The 22,261-nt window shown below is 42.6% G+C and overlaps 1 protein-coding gene across 1 annotated transcript in view; it reads right to left on the reverse strand.

The window, feature by feature from the left end:
• LOC126248224 (protein obstructor-E-like) overlaps positions 1–22,261 on the reverse strand; it is a 54,857-nt gene that overhangs the window by 28,065 nt on the left and 4,531 nt on the right. The window contains exon 2 of the mRNA XM_049949047.1: positions 7,192–7,392. Coding sequence (XP_049805004.1) covers positions 7,192–7,392 — 201 coding nt within the window. The remainder of the gene's footprint in view (positions 1–7,191; positions 7,393–22,261) is intronic.

Below are 22,261 nucleotides of genomic sequence, written 5' to 3' on the forward strand. Positions count from 1 at the left end.
TACGGTAAATCATGAATTTGGGACCGAATTCCCCTTTAAAAAAAACAATCGAGAATGATTGTTCCAGTGTCAACCTTGTTGTCTTGCGGTCCTCGACGTACCCGACGCACGAAATGGATCTTATGCTTGTGCAAATAATTGCGTAATTCTTCACTCGACTGCAGTCCTGGTGAAAAGTTATACCCTGTACCATGTCTACAATCTTATGGGGTGTTACAGTAACAGCTAAATCACCAAGCTGTTTCAAGAGAGTAACGCGCGAGACTGAGTAGGATGTGCCGTTTTAATTGAGATGTGACCGCTTCGTAATTTATTAAGCGAAGAGATTTTGCTGAACACATTTTAAATATTCTCCACACAGAGAGAACGTAACTCATATTAGCCCGAGTGCAAACCAGGAACTGATGGGAAGTTTCTGCTAGCCGCTCTGTTTTGCTTTCCTCTCATGATGTGGCCAGGTAGAGAAAGTTACCAGGGTCGTAGCGATCAACATTGTATCATTGTATTTCAGTCTGTCTGTAGAGAATGCCTGGGCCTCGCAGCCACCGGCTGATAACTTTGGTCGTTTCATGACGAAAAACAGTCGCCATGACGCCACCTACTCCGAACGAGGGCTCCCTGTGCTCCAGCAATCACCACCTGGCTTGATGGCCATCACTGCCCGAGACCCAGTGCCTCGAAACGGACGGGCATCTACTACTCGGCGTGCGTAAGCAGGTAACACCTCGAACATCAATAGTGCGTTCGGCACCGTATGGGTACCCTACACCCCCTCCTCTCCCCCTCACCCACCACACAAACGCTGGCTACCATGTTGCGTGTTGGGGGACGTTCCCCTCATGGCCCGCACTTCTGAAAAAATCTTGAAAAAGTCGAGGTCAGTCCCAGATATAGGAACTGAAAGTAAGTTAATCGAAGTAGATGATGTAAAATAATGAAACAAAGTGGGAAAGGGCTTAATAGACATCCTTACGAGCAAGCTAGGTAGAAAGAAGGGAATCTACCCTAGAGACAAATTCGAGAAGGAAATTAGTGAGAGAGCTTTAAAAAGCCTTAAAGGACATAATTATTCAGCAAATCTAGTTGACACTTGGCTTACATTACTGCGCAACATAATAAAACCTAAATTTCATTCATATCAGATCAATCACGGTGTCACTTCGCGTAATTTCTTCGTTGTCCAATATGTGCAATGAAATGTGACTCCTGGTTCGTGTGACAGCATCTCACACTAGCGAACGGTTGAGGTTTCTGTTCACATATCACGTGCATCCACTGTTTGACTACAGCACTAGCCCGACGTCTATAGTATGAGGAAGACAACAAACCTTCAAACCGCACTTAAACTGTGTCAGAGTGGCTAGATGACATTCCACATAAATGCTTGTTTTCTGAATACAAGCACAAGCACAGCTAGTACACTGAAGATGAATTTTATGCCTTTGATCCTGGCCTATTTTCGTGGGGTTTGGGCAGTAATTGAGTGATTGTGCGTGTGTGTATCTTCCTGACCCTGAAGTGTGACAGTGATGAAAGAAGGAGTTACTATGGAAGTGTCCCTCATTCAATTGCACATAAGTGTAGACCTTAACTAACGACTTTTATAATGTTTTGGATATATCTGTCATATCCCTACTCTTCCTTTCTGTTTGCAAAACACTGATAACGTCATAGCGCTATCCTTGAAATCGTATTTAGACTATGTATTGGAAGCAAAACTTTGTCTTTCCACCTACTGTTTCTTTATGAGTAATGTTATTTACTAAAAACACGATGTATTGTGATTGTCTATACGTACGTTGTCATCAACAATTATTAATTCGCCCTCTTGGCGCTCTCTTCTTATAATCGTACGGGATACCCTGAGACTGAGATAAAAAAAAAAAAACAGATGAATAAATTATGCAAACTGGGGAGGTGACGTCTTAATGACAATAAGAGGTTCAAGTAACGATGATTTATTTTAGTAAACTTATCATCGTTTGTAACTGGGAGGCGAATTTTCGTAGAGCCTAAACACACCTAATCATGAACAAAACATCTTACTGCCTGAAAGCGAATTGCATAAGATAATACTTGTACATAAGAGTGGTGTACTCTCAGAGATTCCACACAAGACCTCCACAGCTGCAGAGAAAACTGCACATTTGTTAAGGCAGATAACAATAAAATAGTTTGTTTACCTTTTCGATGCCTCAAGATGAGTACCAGTGCATCCAAATGGGTAGGTACTTAACGAACATCCAGACTAACCCAGTTGCAGTGTGACTTCATGCGGGTCGTGTATATGACTTCCACTGAGGTTCTCCTCTCATGAAATGAATCAGGAGACTGCTCCGTTTTGAAGAAATAGCTTAACATAACGAAAATCGCAACAGCTTCATAATTACGGACTTTGCGTCACCTTACTGAGGAGATTATACTGAACTGTGATGTCAAGCGTACCAAACATTTGCTTTCGTCGTCGCGTAGCGAATTCAAAGCGAGCCACGTTATTAGCAGTTGGCGAGTCGTAACACGCGGCGAGGAGAACGGATTGTAAGACGTAAAAAGCGCCGACATGCTCCATCACTTGGCGAACGCTTTCTCTTTCCTTCCTCCGCTGCAGGTCGCGTCTGGCGGCAAAAATGAAGCGCCGCGGCTACTGCGCCGTCTACTGGCTTCTTCCCGCTACCTGAATTTCTCGGCCTGCCTGCTCACAAAAACGCTTCCGCCCACCCGCAGAGGTTCATTGTCGGCTTTCTATGCGAGCTTATCTGGGAAGAAAGTAGATGCTTTTTGGTCCTGCCATTCAGAGTGAAACACTATAGAAAGTACGATACACTGTGTAATAAACAAAACAATTCCACATCTCGTGGGAGCGACATAATATGTTTGCTGGTGCAGAAGAACTGATTTTCAAAATGTACAGATTTGGTATAAAAAGGTCTATCACTGTTCTTGTAACAGTCATCCAGTTTCTAACATCAAATGTAAAGCACAGCTATACAGAGACCCACTACAGTTATGCCCTAGATCCTCGATAAATAATCTCTATCTGAGCTACGGCGTGTTGTCCGCTCTCTCGATTTGTTCCTTATATTTTCAAGTAGAGTTAATTTAAGAACTATTTTAAAGCTCACTTCCCTGACCCTGCAACAAGTAACACGTTTTATGTTCAGTGTCATCGCGAGAACCCACGACAAAACAATATTGTATTTTCTCTTCCCACAGAAGACAAAATTTTACCGTGTTTCGTACAATAAACTGTAAAGAGTGCACTCATAGACAGTCGAGCCCGATATGTAACTCTCTTACACTTTGGAGGATGCCTAAAAGTTGTACTTTATTGAAAAGTTAGCGAAAGAGCTGCCTCACTTTGCTTTCGTCATTCCTCCTGACACTACTTCATGGACGAAATTTTTGTTACAAGAACAGTTTGTCGCAGTTTCAGTTACATGTGGCTGGAATGATGTCTTTTTCCGTTCCAACTTCATACTTTTCTTACCTCGTCTATTTTTAGAGTGGGAGAATATTTTGGTATGTACGCCTCCTTCCCATGTCTCCTCTTTTCTCCCCCCGCCACTTTTCGCGCCCCTTGCTGGGACTATTCACCGCATTTCCTCTCGTTAGGAGTTTCCGTTGGTCGAATAGCATCGTTGCATCATTTAACTGACGGTCTTTGAAAGATGGCCAGTGACAGGCAGATAGCGAGCTGGTGAAATGTTGAGCCTTCTGTTGCTCAAGGATAACAGTAACTTGTAACTCTAGGTTGGAGGACTCGAACTTCAATCGAAGACGACCAACGGCGGTCACTTCAGCTGCAGAACGTTAATTATTGTTTTGTATTCGTAGGAACAGTATTGCAGGCCAACCTCCACGACGGTCTGGTCATTCTCAAATATTTCAAGGACGATTCAATCGAGTGCTGTGTACAAAAGTCTTTACGTGCTCGGTATATAACGAAAGCGGCCAGCTCCCTGTGTACTCCTTATCTTCCATCACAGAAGCGTTTGCAGTGACCATGTCAGTGTCCAATCTGGATCGTATATCAGTGGTAAACCGTTCACTACACGTATAGCTCCCGGTTTAGTTTCCAAACTGATTTTACTTCTATTGATATTAGGTGGCACGCCAGAACCTGGTATCACTTACCTAATTTACATCAACTAGAAACCTTCTCGCGAGGCAGTGTCTGTGTGCGAGTTATTCTTAGATGGACTCATAGAAATCCAAGTCTCACCACGCCTGCGTAAAGATGACATACATTATGCTTATCTATGCCTTCCTGCCTACAGGAAGATAAATCTTACAAGGAGAGGTCCCCAGCGATGGGAATGACTTTTTGAAACCATCTGTAGGATGATGTAGGTTAAGACCCCAGATACCACTGTCTGCAGCCAGTCATTTGGTGGGCTCTCGTTTGCAAGTAAACAATGAAAAAAATTTCATAAATTCACTGAAATTTTTTTGTCGATTAATTACAAACGAGGGCCCACAAGAGCTGCAGATGGTTTCGAAAAGTAGATCCCAACGCTGGGGAGCTCGTCTTGTTAGCCATAGATGGTTCGTGTCGTTCACTAGTAGCTTCGACATCAAAGAGTTCAGTACATGAAGTAGCTAGCTTAAACTCCTGGCTTTAAACTCATGAAGCACGTTATCGGAAGACGAGGTGCTGCTCACAGTAGTCCTTTGCACATATGCAGCAGTGACAGCAGCATTTCAAGAATACTAGCATCCACTGACTACGCATGTCACAGGCTCCATCACGTAACGATGAATGTGTTTCATTACTGCTCAGACTAACCACATTTCATTATGACATCACATGTGCTACACTAAACTCACACATAATAGTTTTCTTCTTAAAGAAAGTATCATGTATTCCTACGGGAGGTGTTACTAGTCAAATATAAAAAAAAATCCTATAATGACGTCGAGAAGCCTATACCCGAAGAGACATGGGCCAATCTATCCTCTCATCCCATCTGTCTGTTGTTAGGAAGTAGCACTATAGGCAGCGCTGCAAATGGTTACCACACATCCTGAAACATGCTTCACCCGTTCTTCGTAGTGAATCAAGCACTCTTTCAAATACACCTGGCTCCATTCGGATGCAGTCACATGCATGGTCACATGATCCTGTAATGTCTGCACACTGTCGGTGGGTTGGGCATACACCTATGCCTTTAAATGTCGCAATAGTCTTAAATCCAACGGATTCTAGTGCGCTGAATGGGGAGCTCATGCAACTTGACATCCTCAATCAATCCATCACCCATAAAACCTCGTGGTGAGGTACTGTCGCACCATCCGTTGTGCGCCGGCCGAAGTGGCCGTGCGGTTAAAGGCGCTGCAGTCTGGAACCGCGAGACCGCTACGGTCGCAGGTTCGAATCCTGCCTCGGGCATGGATGTTTGTGATGTCCTTAGGTTAGTTAGGTTTAACTAGTTCTAAGTTCTAGGGGACTAATGACCTCAGCAGTTGAGTCCCATAGTGCTCAGAGCCATTTGAACCATTTGAACCATCCGTTGTAAACGGAGTGGTGTCCCGCCGTGCATAACCCACAATCGTCTATCTGCAAGGGTAACTTTCTCCAGTAGCACTGGTAATTCGTCGCACAGAAATCAGTGATACGCAGCACCTGTTAATATATATGGTAAATTGTATGGCCCTATGAGTGAGTAATCGACAATTCCTGCACTTATATTGATGCTGAAGCGATCCTAATGCCTCACATCCACGATTGCTCAAGGATTTGCATCTGCCCACACATTTATATTGTGGTAATTTGTATGACATCATTGTGAATCCTGCCTTCACCAACGAATACTATACATTGCCCCTCACAAGTAATATTGCTTATAACTTAAGAGGTATTGGTTTCTGGACAAATAAGTATAGGAACTTTTGTTCTAGTTTTAACTAATACTACCCCCAGTAAGAATAAGTGACACCTTTGCTACCTGTATCTTATGCTCATTTCAAATCTGCTGTGAGTTAGAAGATACATACTGAATTTGTGTCTAAGTTTTCACGTTTTACTGTTACGTCCATGTTATAAACGTAGATTAACTTGTGTTGCGTTCTATTCTTAGTGTTTTTGAATTTGTCTTGAATCCGAAATTTTCCTCTTCCCCTCGCAGTGTAGCAGCGCCCTCAACATAGCGTCGAGCTAGCGAGAGCTCTCACCCAGTTTGTGACCTCACCTGAAGGAGTCAGCATAGTAGTATAGGACCAACGTGAAAGTTACAGTTTCTGAGGAACTTGTTCATTTAAAGGTAGACCACTGTACTGCTAGAGAACAGTTTGTTAATCTGTGCATCGGGTGATACTTTAATAGTCTATAACAGTTGTAAACTATCAAGCAATCCTTTAGCAAAGATCTGTGTCAAAACACCGACTCATCGAGCGATCAAAGGACCCACAGTTGTGGCCAGACCATTATAGTTTCGGTTGGTCACAACTGTTTTAACTAGTATATGTTCATGAGACAGCAAAAAGCAATTTCCAGTATCCTCATCGCCTTAAATCTCATATGCATCCCGACTTTAACAAAGTGCATCACTTCGTATATGAAACGAAGCAAGATGGCGCAATAATTAAGGCATGAATTCCAAATTCGGGGGCTCAAATTCCCGTTCTTCTATCGAGATTTACCTTTCGCTACATCTCCTGATACTGCTGCCTCAGTTGTTCCTTTAAAACGAATATGGTCAGTCTACTAGTTCATCCTTATCCAGTTCCATCTCGTGCTCTATATGTAATGATCACATAATCGTCTTTCTCTTCCTTCCGGTTATCAACACACGTGGCTGCCATAGTGTTTCGCAAGCTGAATGTATCACGTTTCTTATATTAACATCATAATTACTGTTTACATTTTAGGCTGATTACTTACTATCTGCTACGTTACGTAAAACGAGACTGATGAACCTCCAATGGCCGACTTGTCAACAAGAGTTTGTGTCAGTGTTAAAATTTCGTAACAATGCATTTGTTCTTTACTAGTCCACACAAATTCTTTGCAGTAATTCTGCTTAGAAAATTTGTAAGTTAAAACTAAATGCTGAAAACAAGTGTTTCTGCAATCATTTATGATAGGCTAAAAACTATTTAACAGAACAGAAGTATATAAAGGGCCATTACAACGACTTCTTTTCGTTTCCAGTGAATAGTTGAACAGAAATGGCAGTAATATGTGAAGCTTACGCAGCTCTATTCTGTCACCGCAGTCGACGTTGAAAGGCTGGTCGCACTTGTTGATCTTGCGGATGAGGGGGTCGAAGACGAGTCCGTCCGGACACAACTTCTCCGTGGCGACCCCGTCACGGCATTCGTAGAACTTGTCGCACTGGCGCGAGTCCTCGAACACGCCGTCTTTCTCCGGGCATTTGAAGTTGCTGGCCGCATCTGAAACATTTTTTGCTCATTAATCCTCCGCCACCAACTGAGTATCCTTCAGACACGATAGCTACAACACATTTCAACATTACTTGTCCTCGACCGAATATGTCTACACCACTGCATAAAACTTCATTGTTAAAGTGTGTTTCATTGGGATCACTCAAATAAAGAAGGTAGAGAAAAAGTACTAAAACAGAAATCGCGGAAAGATTTTATCTTTCTACATATATCATCAAGACTGGTAATTTCCATATTTTAGACTTTGCTCTTGAGTTAATATTGTCATTTTATACGACAGACTATGATATCTGCCCCGTCGGAGGTTCGAGTCTTCCCTCGGGCATGGGTGTGTGTGTCGTCCTTAAACGTAAGTTAGTTTAAGTTGCATTAAGTAGTGTGTAAGCTTAGGGACCGATAACTTCAGCAGTTTGGTCCCATAATATCTTAACACAAATTACCAAATTTCCTATGACATCTGCTGCAGAAAGGCATTAAGAAATCCAATGTTATGCACTCTAAGTTTAAAAAAAAAAAAAAAAAAAAAAAAACGTGTGATGCAAATTGGTCACAAATTGACACTCATACTGGTATCAATGTAAAATTAAAAACTGTAGATTTTGGAGGCCGACAAATGAATGTGTGGAGCTGCTGTGCAGTTTCACCACGCAGCTTTGCAAGCACAGTAAATCGGGGACATGTTGCTACCAGGGCATAAAATCTTTGCGAACTTCACTCCGTGTACTCAGCTGTACGGCAACTATGCCTCATAGGCAGGCGTGTGAACAATATACGCAGATGAATCTTCCTGGCAGATTAAAACTGTGAGCCGGACCGAGACTCGAACTCGGGACCTTTGCCTTTCGCGGGGAAGTGCTCTACCATCTGAGTTACCCAAGCATGACACACAACCCATCCTCACAGCTTCAACTCCGCCAGTACCTCGTCTCCTACCTTCCAAAATTCACAGAAGCTCTTCAGCGAACCTTGAACTAGCACTCCTGGAAGAAAGGATATTGCGGAGACATGGCTTAGCCACAGCCTGGGGGATGTTTCCAGAATGAGATTTTCACTCTGCAGTGGAGTGTGCTCTGATATGAAACTTCCTGGCAGATTAAAACTGTGTGCCAGACCGAGACTCTTCTTCCAGGAGTGCTAGATCTGCAGAGAAGAGCCTCTGTGAAGTTTGGAAGATAGGAGACGAGGTACTAGCGGAATTCAAGCTGTGAGGACGGGTCGTGAGTCGTGCTTGGGTAGCTCAGATGGTAGAGCACTTGCCCGCGAAAGGCAAAGGTCCCGAGTTCGAGTCTCTGTCCGGCACATAGTTTTAATCTTCTAGTAAGTTTCATATCAGCGCACACTCCGCTGCAGAGTGAAAATCTCATTCTGGTAATATACGCAGATGACATCATTTTAAAGAGGATGCGTAGTTGGACTCAAAGAAGTCTGTTGGAGTAATCGACGAATCTCTCGACATTTCAGTAGGAGCGATGCTACTGTTCTACGATATTGTCAGAAATGGGTGAACCATGGCCGAACATAGCATCAAGAAGGAAACAGTCGACCTAGAGAGACGACAGAACGTGGGAACCGAGCAGTCGTCAGAGAGGCACTTGGAGTCCCTGATTCATCATTATCATCGACCCGGCGTGCAACTGACGCTTCAGTCAACACAGTGATTATTATTAGGCGACTCAGGGAAAGCGGCCGGTGTGGCCGAGCGGTTCTAGGCGCTACAGTCTGGAACCGCGCGACCGCTACGGTCTCAGGTTCGAATCCTGCCTCGGGCATGGATGTGTGTGATGTCCTTAGGTTACTTAGGTTTAAGTAGTTCTAAGTTCTAGGGGACTGATGACCTCAGCAGTTGAGTCCCATAGTGCTCAGAGCCATTTGAACCGAGCTGACTTGAAGTCACGTCAGGCTCATTTGGCCTGGAATCTCGCTGACTGCAGTAGAATTCTCTTCAGTGATGAGTCACGCGTCGAAGTGAGCCCAGTTGACCAGAGGAGACATGTCTGGAGACGCCCCAGACAGCGGTGAGATACCAGCCTGACTGCCCCCGCCATGTGGCACGACAACCAGGAGTGAGGGTGTGTTGTGGTGTTTCATTTCATAGCAGGACCCCTTTGGTTGTCATCCGCGAGATCCTTCCATTACAACGGGACGTCGACGGTATTGTACGCCCAGTTTTGTTGTCTTTCATGGCAAGTCATCCTGGGTTTACATTTCAGCAAGTTAATGACCTTCTGAACAAGGCAAGAGTTTGTACTGCTTGTCTTCGTGCTTGCCAAATCCTATTTTCACCAGCAATGTCGCTGTATCTAGCCCCTGTCAAGAACGTCTGGAACTTTGTGGGCAGTGCCCACCAACCAGCTGGGGATTTTGCCGGTCTACCTAGCCCATCTATACAGAATTTCGCGTTTTTTTCTTGGAGTGTACTTGACTCAAACAGCTAATTGCATCAGCGATCACCGAACTCTGCATGCCAGTAAGCATGATGACATGAAATACTAAGGTGCCAGTATCGAGATGTTGTACCTGAGTTTCTGGGACCGCATTATTTAGGAACTGATCGATATCAAAGTACCGAGTAATTTAATCAAAGCGACGAACCTTTAATGATAAGAGGCGCAAGAACTTGCAACCGGGGAAGGATAAACCAATTTCGGCCATTTAAAACAAGATATTTCCGTTGAAATTAATATTGGAGAAAACTGGTGATACATGAGCACTGATTAGGAACAGTTTATAGGTAACTGAGTAAGAGTAAAATCAGTGAATTAATAATCAATCTATGTTCAAACAAAAATAAAAGGTTCTACAGAGTATTTACTGTACAAAACTGAAAATGAATTATAGGGTGGTTTAATCAAACTTTCTCTACTTAAGAGGGCCCCCATGAAAAACAAGTGATCGTAGGACAATGAAACTTTGTGGAAATATTTGTAGGGACATGCGGAAGAGGAATAACGAACAAACCATTGATAGCAACTCATTTTAATGCCCACATGAGAGCGTTCAGATCTGGTGATCCTGGTGGTTAGGAACGATGAGCTGGTGATTCGGTTTTTTTTTCCAAAAGTGTTACAGAGTATCAGAGTGATCTCACGAGCAGTGTGAGCCGGAGGTCCCTCATGCATCAAAACAGTTGAGTCCAAAGCACCTCTCTCCAGTAGAGCAGGGGTCAGGGGTCTCCTGTTGGCGGAACAGAACACAGTAACATGTGTCTTCGCTGCATGCTCTTGGTCGTTGGGGTCCGAGTTCCTAAACGATAAATGGACGAATCATGAACTGTGGCGTGAAGCCACACCAAACAGTGACGCGTTCACTATGTCGGGGAACTTAATGAACGTTGTTGGCGGCGACGATCGCCAAATGCGACAGTTGTGGGTGTTCACTGCCCCAGTAAGCTTAGTGTGCTTCCTCACTCCACAAAATGTTCCAAGGTCACATATTTTCAACTTCAGCCCTTACAAGAAACGTAAGAGCAAAGTCTACTCGAATGTCTGCATCACGTGGCAACAGTTGTTAAGCAATGTGAAGTTTCTACGGATACCATTTCACAACTGTCCGCAGCAGTTTTCTAACAGTCGACCGCGGAATGTTCAGCTCTCATGCACAGCTTGAAAATCGCACATTGTGTTCAGCATTCTCAGCCCTGGCAACAGTAACTTCGCCAAGAGTCTGTGGCAATCGGGGGCAAACCGAATCACTGACCGATCGTTTCAAACTGCGTAACCACCAATATCACCAGATTTGAACCCTCTTACGTGGAAATTTGTTTCTTTCAATGGTTTATTCTTTATGTCTCTTCCACGTGCCCTTACAAATGTTTCCACACATTTTGTTTGTCCTACGATCATTCATTTTTCATTGGGGCCCACCCAAGGAGCGACAGTTTAATTATAAACTACCCTCTATGTTTTAGGTTCCCTTTATATCTACGAGTAATTTGATTGCTTACTTACTAATGCCCTAAATCTTCTTATCGTGAATCATAAGGGTGTTGCCTTACAGATCAGATAATTTCTGCTCTGTGTCGTTGCGCACACAAGAAAAGTAATTTTAAATCAAATTTCAGTATACCTAAGGTGAACTGCATTATTAGTTAATTACATTGTTCTTCTTTTGTCATTCGCACTAGATGTCAGGAGCTATAATTTCACTGCTTCTCAGAAAATTTCTTCGAAGTTCAGCTGAACCACGCGACGCTACTTAAATCTCAGCAATTTAAGCCATTCCGTTTCGAGTGTTTTTAGTGCATAGCAACGTTTCGTTTCCTAAGAACCATTACAACTTTTTCCGCTAGATTCTTTCTTTTCTTCATAATGCAAGCATCGAGTCCCTCCAACAATGACTGATAGACTTATCGTTTGCTCAAATTTTTGACAACAGAAAGACACACAAGTATTACACATACGTACTTACATGCCTCCACGAAACCTGGCATTGAGCGTGATGGCTCAGTGGTTAGGAAACTGGACTATTATTCGGGAGGATTGGGGTCAAAACTCCATCCGGCATTTACGAATGGATATCAAATATAAGTGAGTCACAATATGCGGTGTTTCCCGATAATCTGTGTTGTCGGCCAACGAACATGAATAGTAATGAAGAGCACTTTGAGTGAATGTGAAAACATGAAGAACAAATAAGTGTTATCCGTTGGAGCAGGACGGCGGAAAAAAATGTTTCAGGTGGTCATTTCACGGCAGCTCACCTGCAAACCGACATGTATGTGCTTCTATGTATGTGTTTTTATAGAAGTCGTCTGACGATGAATGAGTAAATTCGAAACCGGCAACAGTGTTTTTTGGATACTGTTAACCAAAATAAAATTGTAGCTGGTTGCCTCTGTACACTGTCAACATTCTATGTTGTTGTTGTTGTGGTCTTCAGTCCTGAGACTGGTTTGATGCAGCTCTCCATGCTACTCTATCCTGTGCAAGCTTCTTCGTCTCCCAGTACCTACTGCAACCTACATCCTTCTGAATCTGCTTAGTGTATTGATCTCTTGGTCTCCCTCTACGATTTTTACCCTCCACGCTGCCCTCCAATACTAAATTTGTGATCCCTTGATGCCTCAAAACATGTCCTACCAACCGATCCCTTCTTCTAGTCAAGTTGTGCCACAAACTTCTCTTCTCCCCAATCCTATTCAATACCTCCTCATTAGTTACGTGATCTACCCACCTTATCTTCAGCATTCTTCTGTAGCACCACATTTCGAAAGCTTCTATTCTCTTCTTGTCCAAACTGGTTATCGTCCATGTTTCACTTCCATACATGGCTACACTCCATACAAATACTTTCAGAAACGACTTCCTGACACTTAAATCTATACTTGATGTTAACAAATTTCTCTTTTTCAGAAACGATTTCCTTGCCATTGCCAGTCTACATTTTATATCCTCTCTACTTCGACCATCATCAGTTATTTTACTCCCTAAATAGCAAAACTCCTTTACTACTTTAAGTGTCTCATTTCCTAATCTAATCCCCTCAGCATCACCCGATTTAATTTGACTACATTCCATCATCCTCGTTTTGCTTTTGTTGATGTTCATCTTATATCCTCCTTTCAAGACACTGTCCATTCCGTTCAACTGCTCTTCCAAGTCCATTGCTGTCTCTGATAGAATTACAATGTCATCGGCAAACCTCAAAGTTTTTACTTCTTCTCCATGAATTTTAATACCCACTCCGAATTTTTCTTTTGTTTCCTTTACTGCTTGCTCAATATACAGATTGAATAACATCGGGGAGATGCTACAACCCTGTCTCACTCCTTTCCCAACCACTGCTTCCCTTTCATGTCCCTCGACTCCTATAACTGCTATCTGGTTCCTGTACAAATTGTAAATACCCTTTCGCTCCCTGTATTTTACCCCTGCCACCTTCAGAATTTGAAAGAGAGTATTCCAGTTAACGTTGTCAAAAGCTTTCTCTAAGTCTACAAATGCTAGAAACGTAGGTTTGCCTTTTCATAATCTTTCTTCTAAGATGAGTCGTAAGGTTAGTATTGCCTCACGTGTTCCAACATTTCTACGGAATCCAAACTGATCTTCCCCGAGGTCGGCTTCTACCAGTTTTTCCATTCGTCTGTAAAGAATTCGCGTTAGTATTTTGCAGCTGACTTATTAAACTGATAGTTCGGTAATTTTCACATCTGTCAACACCTGCTTTCTTTGGGATTGGAATTATTATATTCTTCTTGAAGTCTGTGGGTATTTCGCCTGTCTCATACATCTTGCTCACCAGATGGTAGAGTTTTGTCATGACTGGCTCTCCCAAGGCCATCAGTAGTTCTAATGGAATGTTGTCTACTCCCGGGGCCTTGTTTCGACTCAGGTCTTTCAGTGCTCTGTCAAACTCTTCACGCAGTATCTTATCTCCCATTTCATCTTCATCTACATCCTCTTCCATTTCCATAATATTGTCCTCAAGTACATCGCCCTTGTATAAACCCTCTATATACTCCTTCCACCTTTCTGCCTTCCCTTCTTTGCTTAGAACTGGGTTGCCATCTGAGCTCTTGATATTCATACAAGTGGTTTTCTTCTCTCCAAAGGCCTCTTTAATTTTCCTGTAGGCAGTATCTATCTTACCCCTAGTGAGACAAGCCTCTACATCCTTACATTTGTCCTCTAGCCATCCCTGCTTAGCCATTTTGCACTTCCTGTCGATCTCATTTTTGAGACGTTTGTATTCCCTTTTGCCTGCTTCATTTACTGCATTTTTATATTTTCTCCTTTCATCAATTAAATACAATATTTCTTCTGTTATCCAAGGATTTCTATTAGCCCTCGTCTTTTTACCTACTTGATCCTCTGCTGCCTTCACTACTTCATCCCTCAGAGCTACCCATTCTTCTTCTACTGTATTTCTTTCCCCCATTCCTGTCAATTGTTCCCTTATGCTCTCCCTGAAACTCTCTACAACCTCTGGTTCTTTCAGTTTATCCAGGTCCCATCTCCATAAATTCCCACCTTTTTGCAGTTTCTTCAGTTTCAATCTGCAGTTCATAACCAATAGATTGTGGTCAGAATCCACATCTGCCCCTGGAAATGTCTTACAATTTAAAACCTGGTTCCTAAATCTCTGTCTTACCATTATATAATCTATCTGATACCTATTAGTATCTCCAGGATTCTTCCAGGTATACAACCTTCTTTCATGATTCTTGAACCAAGTGTTAGCTATGATTAAGTTATGCTCTGTGCAAAATTCTACAAGGCGGCTTCCTCTTTCATTTCTTCCCCCCAATCCATATTCACCTACTATGTTTCCTTCTCTCCCTTTTCCTACAACCGAATTCCAGTCACCCATGACTATTAAAGTTTCGTCTCTCTTCACTACCTGAATAATTTCTTTTATCTCGTCATACATTTCATCAATTTCTTCATCATCTGCAGAGCTAGTTGGCATATAAACTTGTACTACTGTAGTAGGCATGGGCTTTGTGTCTATCTTGGCCACAATAATGCGTTCACTATGCTGTTTGTAGTAGCTAACCCGCACTCCTATTTTTTTATTCATTATTAAACCTACTCCTGCATTACCCCTATTTGATTTTGTATTTATAACCCTGTAATCACCTGACCAAAAGTCTTGTTCCTCCTGCCACCAAACTTCACTAATTCCCACTATATCTAACTTTAACCTATCCATTTCCCTTTTTAAATTTTCTGACCTACCTGCCCGATTAAGGGATCTGACATTCCACGCTCCGATCCGTAGAATGCCAGTTTTCTTTCTCCTGATAACGACGTCCTCTTGAGTAGTCCCCGCCCGGAGATCCGAATGGGGGACTATTTTACCTCCGGAATATTTTACCCAAGAGGACGCCATCATCATTTAATCATACAGTAAAGCTGCATGTCCTCGGGAAAAATTACGGCTGTAGTTTCCCCTTGCTTTCAGCCGTTCGCAGTACCAGCACAGCAAGGCCGTTTTGGTTAATGTTACAAGGCCAGATCAGTCAATCATCCACTCTGTTGCCCCTGCAACTACTGAAAAGGCTGCTGCCCCTCTTCAGGAACCACATGTTTGTCTGGCCTCTCAACAGATACCCCTCCGTTGTGGTTGCACCTACGGTACGGCCATCTGTATCGCTGAGGCACGCAAGCCTCCCCACCAACGGCAAGGTCCATGGTTCACGGGGGAAGCAACATTCTATATGACATTAAAAGTCTGCGGTTAACTATGTCAATGGTGAGTGAACTTGATTCACTAGGCTAAAAATTAAAACTTGATAAATTAGAAGTTTCTGATCTGGGATACAGTGCTGTGAAACCAGAATCTCAAGAATCTACGCCTCCCCTTCCACCACCCCCGTTGCACGAGATCGTGCGAGATGCGTAGATTCTGGTTTCAGGGAGGTTCGAGTATGCATAATGGTGTCTATTAATATAGGCATTTTATCAGCAATTTTTAGAACAATAGTCATCTATAGTAACTGTCATGGTTTGTTGTTACGTAACTCACAGCCTGCAGGTGCCATCTGCTGAGAGCTGCGTGCACTAGTCTTGGGGGCCTTGTATGTTTTCATATCCAGTGTGATGTGTGCAACCAGAATATGCACTAAGCCTCCGGCATGTTTATGATAATCTTTACTGTACGCCTGATCCCGTTTGGTTCGTATAGGACTGTGACACATACCGTAATAAGGTAACCTGCCGCTTCCTTCTTATTTCCAGTGTGGGTTGTCAAATGTGCAAATGTGTGTGAAATCTTATGGGACTTAGCTGCTAAGATCATCAGTCCCTAAGCTTACACACTACTTAACCTAAATTATCCTAAGGACAAACACACACACACACACACACACACACACACACACACACACACACACACACATGCCCGAGGGAGGACTCGAATCTCCGCCGGGACCAGCCGCACAGTCCATGACTGCAGCGCCCTAGACCGCTCGGCTAATCCCGCGCGGCAGTGTGGGTTGTCAATTTAGGGACAAAGTAGGTTACATTTTTTTTAATATCTTTCGGTCATCTTCTGTTTTCTTCTATTTATAGGACACCGCGCAGTGTTTGAGAATGTTGACTGGACTTTACTCTTTGAAATTGTGAAGGTATCAGGGATAAAATACGGTATCGAAAGGTCTTTTGCGACTTGTACCGAAGCCAGACAGCAGTTACACGGGTCGAAGGGCATGAAAGGGAAGCTGTGGTTGAGAATTGAATGAGACAGTTTTTTAGCCTTTGCCAGAAGTTATTCAATCTGTACCTTGAGGAAGCAGTCAAGGAAACCAAGGAGAAATTTGGAAAGGGAATTAAAGTTTGTCAGAGACGGCAAAGGATTTGGAAAGACCTCTGAATGGAATGGAGAGTGTCCTGAAAAGGACGAAAGTAAAACAAGGGTGTAATCGAATTGCATCAGGCGATAATGATGGAATTTGATTAAGAAATGAGAAAACAAAAGTATTAGGTGAGTTTTGCTATTTGGGCAGTAAAAGAAGTGTGATGGCAGAATAGAGGAGATATAAAATCAGATTGACAACAGCGAAAAAAGCATTTATATTTCTGAAAAGGAAGAATTTGTTAACAATTTCACAAAGTTGCATTGTTATGGAGATGTGGTCCTGTTAAATGAAGGAAAGAAGAACAATTTATGAATAGAGCTCTGTTGCTATAACACTTCGTTCACATTAATGGAGTCGAGCCCAGGAACTGAATGCGTGAGTTTAATGAGTTTAATCATTTCATAACTCGCATATGTCATAAGCTGCAATTTTAACAATCTCTAGATGGTTTAGCTGTGATATAGAGCGTTGTATAAGTAATATATAGACTCTAAAAATTTGCAGCATAACATCAGTTTGAGTTTGACAGCAGCAGGTAAGGAACTGTGCTCTTCTGGAATGTAAGAGACATTAACTGCTTGCCGGCCGCGGTGGTCTCGCGGTTCTAGGCGCGCAGTCCGGAGCCGTGCGACTGCTACGGTCGCAGGTTCGAATCCTGCCTCGGACATGGATGTGTGTGATGTCCTTAGGTTAGTTAGGTTTAAGTAGTTCTAAGTTCTAGGGGACTGATAACCACAGCAGTTGAGTCCCATAGTGCTCAGAGCCATTTGACCCATTAACTGCTTGGCATTAGCGACTAAGATACTATCAGAGACGCTTGAGCAATTAATCAAATTAATCTAACGCTCAGCTGTCATTATCTCGCTCACAAGCAGTAGAAAGGGTACCTTTCCTGGAAAAGTGGCAGTCCTCATAAACGATCAGCGTTAATATTCTGTTCTAACTGACAATATCATGTCGAAAATTTTAATGGAAGGAACTCATCAGGAATCCTTACGAGAAACGAGCCAGACTTCATGTGAGTACCAAAACCACAAGTGCTATCAAACGAAAGAAAAGAATACTGGCATGTAACGTTGCGTCAACGACGACCTCTTTAGAGACTGAGCGGAAGCTCATATCGGATAAGGATGACGCAGGAATTTGGCGGTGATTTAGAAAAACCACGGGAAACTTAAATGTAGATAGCTGTTCGGAGATTTGCAAACTTATATTCCGAATGCGAATCTAGTTTCTTAAAAATTACGCCACTTCGATCGGTACAAGTAATATACGATGACTTGTTGTTCTTCGTCCGTTCATATCGCTCAAAAGTTAAAGTATAAATGCGTTTCGAACAAAGCTGTCACGTCATTATTCTGCTGCAAAAAAAGAAAACAGATTGTTTATAGATAATAAGCCTTGCTAATGTTCTCCGGTCCGCTTGGTGGATACGCAGGCAAATTTATGCTTAAAATTTCCTACGGTCACTATGTTCTTCAAATCTGCTCGTGGCATATATCGTAGACTTAGAATAACTTTTCTCAAGCCAAAGGAAACGCTTCACGACTCCTGAAAAAGATGACAAAGCTGACAACATATGGATCGAAAACGTCCATAAATCAAAACTCGCGGAACGAGGAAAAGAAGCCTTTGGTGAGACAAAGGTCAACCGAACATGAACATCGTAGGAAACGTTCCGTGTATAGACTGGATAAAGTGTGAAATTGTGCAGAGGAAGCGAAAGGTTTGCTGTGCAATCAAGTGATTGTAACTGTCCGCTGACGCACCAAGGTCGTATCCGGGAATGGCGAGTCGTTCGCACGTGACCTTCGTACCGCGACCCGTTCGCAGACATGCACTGCCAGCTTAGCGGCTTCGCCTGCATCGCCATATAGTGAACTTCCTTTCATGTTGCTAAACTGTCTATTCCAAAAATCGAATTTAATTAGTCTTTTCTTCACAGTCAATGGGATATAATCGTTCTTAGCTAAAGGTGCAAAGGTGCAAAGGTGCAAAGGTGCAAAGGTGCAAATTCTTCGCTAATTCTCTGCATCTCGGCCGCGAGATGACAATGTGCCATCATAGTCGAGAAATAACATTCATAAAATATGAGATAACCTCAATGCTAATTGCTTTTGAGTCATTGTTTAAGTTTCCCGTCCCTTATGAGAAATGTACTAATTACTGAATAACTGCCAAACAATAATTCCGCTATTATCATTCTTCCCCACTTTTCAGGTAAAATTGGCTTCTTTTTTGCTGATTTAGTAACATCTTCTCCTCCAATCTTCCAATTTTTCCATGCAAATATCGTTCTGGAAAATGGGTGAATTTCTGTAGACTATCATAGTAATTGGAAGAAGGGAATATGAGAAACTACAAAAAAGCGAAATCAAATTCGGATTTGGAAGTGAATCGGTATCCTCTTGAATTTAAAATTAGAGGGGTAACTTGCGAGATATGTATGGATTTGGTTGAGTGAAGTACACTTTCACGGTACGAAATTATATGAACGACAAAGAACCAGGAAATCAGGAACGTAATCATCTACATGGTTTTGAAAACTGAGCACATTACAAATCCAGCGTATGTCCCCATTCCCTGACCAGACGATTCAATCTATGTCTACTATTTCTGTCTCCTACTATAGCTTCTTTTTCTTCCTTTTTTTCTTAGTTTTCACGTATTTCTTCCTCTTGTTTTTCTTTTTTCTTTTCCAGAGCTAGATGATAGTGTGGTCAATACAGCTCAAATAATAGCCCGGCTATTCAGATCTCGGTATTCCGCAGTTTGCCTACATTGTCTGAGGCGAGTGAGGGGTAGGATTCTTTGGAAATGACTTTGTCTGTTTTCTTCTCCATCTTATCCATTCAGATCTCTTCCCCTTGTAACACAGATTCCCTGGAATCAGTAGAAACTCAATCCTTAAAAAGATAGAAACGGTTTTGTGCGACAAGCCTGGGAATCAGACTATTTATTGTGTTTTATTCATTTGTGCAGTTTCATTGGAAAACGAATGTTTGCTTTAACGATGTAAAAATCGTAAAAACTTACGATCATTATTACTTATCACGCATTGTCTCTGTTATAGATAAAGTATTGAAACCACTCTACTTGTGCTTCCGAAAGCTGGTTTGTTTCAGTAGGAAGTTAATGTGTAAGGGAAAACTTGTGAACTCTTTTTCTATGCGAATTTCTCGATCTTTCACTTGGCTACACGAGAGAGGCGAATGTTGTATGAAGAACAATTTAGGATTGTGCTTACGTCAAGAAGAGAAAAACAAGTACAACCGTAGAATGTCCGAGTGGAGTAGTTGCATAAGATGACGACGCCGGGAGTCCCGTTTTCCGGGGTCAAGCTGTTATGTAGAGGCCTTGGCATTTAAACGGGTCTCATCCTCACTTTCACGCTAAAGGACAACACGAAACGTCGTTAGTTTGAGGCAGGGGGAAAGGTGGGAAACAAGCTTAGGAGAAGATGTTACTGGGACGGCGGAGGTCGTCTTAAACACTGTAGAAGATTGCGATGCGGTAAGCGATATTCAGCCAAATAGCTGGGTGGGCCAAATTTAATCCGTGTGCCGAGTTAGTGAGTTTCCAGGGAGACGCTGTGTGAGTGTGATTGCAAAGCTTTTTGTCACACCCCCTTAGTCTAATGGAAGGTTCCCTAAATGCACCGAATATATACAACACCCGAGAAACAAAAACATAAAATTCGCAGGGCAGCGTCTATACGAACCGCAGAAGTGATGATTAAATTATGCCGATCTGGTATAAGCGGTGGCGATGCAGCAATAGGAGCGTTATCTGGTCGCCACATACTGTGATGTGCGTCTACTTATGAACTCTCAGGCCTCACAATAAAATCGGAGCAACGGAGGGAACAGCATATAAATAAATAAATAACTCGTTTTCATCAGTACCCCGTTTCAACACTGAAGCGATGACAATTTGAGAGCTGAACCATTGCATCCGGGTGGGTCTTCCGGGTGTCCATCCTGTGGACAACAATGTTTCGAAAATATGAGAGTATGCACAGGGAAGAGTAATTTGCAGAAGGGAAAATACTCGTAATGCCGTTAGTTCAAATGGTTCAAATGGCTCTGAGCTCTATGGGACTTAACATCTGAGGTCATCAGTCCCTTAGACTTAGAACTACTTAAACCTAACTACCCTAAGGACATCGCACACATCCATCCCCGAGGCAGGATTCGAACCTGCGACCGTAGCAGTAGCGCGGTTCCGGACTGAACCGCCTAGAACCGCTCGGCCACAGTGACCGGCGCCGTTAGTTACAGGAGATATTAAAGTAACTATGGTTATAAATGGTTCAAATGGCTCTGAGCACTATGCGACTCAACTTCTGAGGTCATCAGTCGCCTAGAACTTAGAACTAATTAAACCTAACTAACCTAAGGACATCACACACATCCATGCCCGAGGCAGGATTCGAACCTGCGACCGGAGCGGGCGCTCGGTTCCAGACTGTAGCGCCTAGAACCGCACGGCCACTCTGGCCGGCTATAGTTATATTAACTACAACAACGAACTCCGCAGTTGAGAAGCCCTCTAAGAGAGGCGTGCAGTGCTGTGACACTTGTTAATATTTGCGGCGAACCGTTCCGTAGAAATAGCCATTAAATACTCTAAATGTGATTGCTAAGCTGCTCTCAAAATGCCGCCACTGCCATAATTAACAAATTTTATTTCATTTAACACCATTGTTCAAGAGTTCTTAAACGCCACTAGAAAATTACAAGGTTCCATTAAAAAATACTGCTGTACCTAAGTTCGCAGCTAAGTTGCGGACAATAATCATGCAGTATTGATCTCATGCATTTGCATACTATCTGTTAACGAATTACTTTTTCGTTATCTTCAAAAGTTTCTAAAATACTAATAGCGTCCATCTTACGTGGTACACCCTGCATTTATAATACAATTACACACAGATTTACAAAAGATATCGATTATCTGTTAAGAAGCTACTCCCTTTGTCCTCATTCCAAGTGGCCATTATCAGGATATACAAGAATGAAGAAAAAAATTGTTATATAAAATTTCCAAGTGTTTTACATAATACATTGTATAGGACAGAGAGTTCATACTCTTCCAACAGACCCGCAAAACATACAACATCCGTGATGTTAAAAGTATCGCAAACGAAATATATTATTCAAAACAAAAGTCTTAGTTTCAGATACTTGCAAAATTGAAAAAGACTAGTGATCAGGATTTCATCGTCAGGGCTCTTAATTATTTTCTGGCGAAGAAATCCTCATATTACGTGGAAACGGAAAAAGTAGCGTGTTTGTAGGATCGATTGCTGAAGAAAAAAATTACCTTTTCTTTTAATGTTCACATTATCGCATCTCAGAATCAGAATTTCTTACGCGTAATGCCGAAGGTCACCGAAAACTACAGCGAAATCACCAAAGAAAAGACTTTCGTACGTCACCAAGGCCCAGACTGCGTGTGTTTCTGGTGAACAAGCTCGTTACAGTTAGCAAATCACGTCGCGTCTACGGTACCCGAGCGGCCCGCTAAGGTCGCCCTGTGGCTGCAATTGCATCCGCA

Source organism: Schistocerca nitens, chromosome 3 (genome assembly GCF_023898315.1).
Source record: "Schistocerca nitens isolate TAMUIC-IGC-003100 chromosome 3, iqSchNite1.1, whole genome shotgun sequence".
In the NCBI taxonomy this organism is placed as follows: Eukaryota; Metazoa; Arthropoda; class Insecta; order Orthoptera; family Acrididae; genus Schistocerca; species Schistocerca nitens.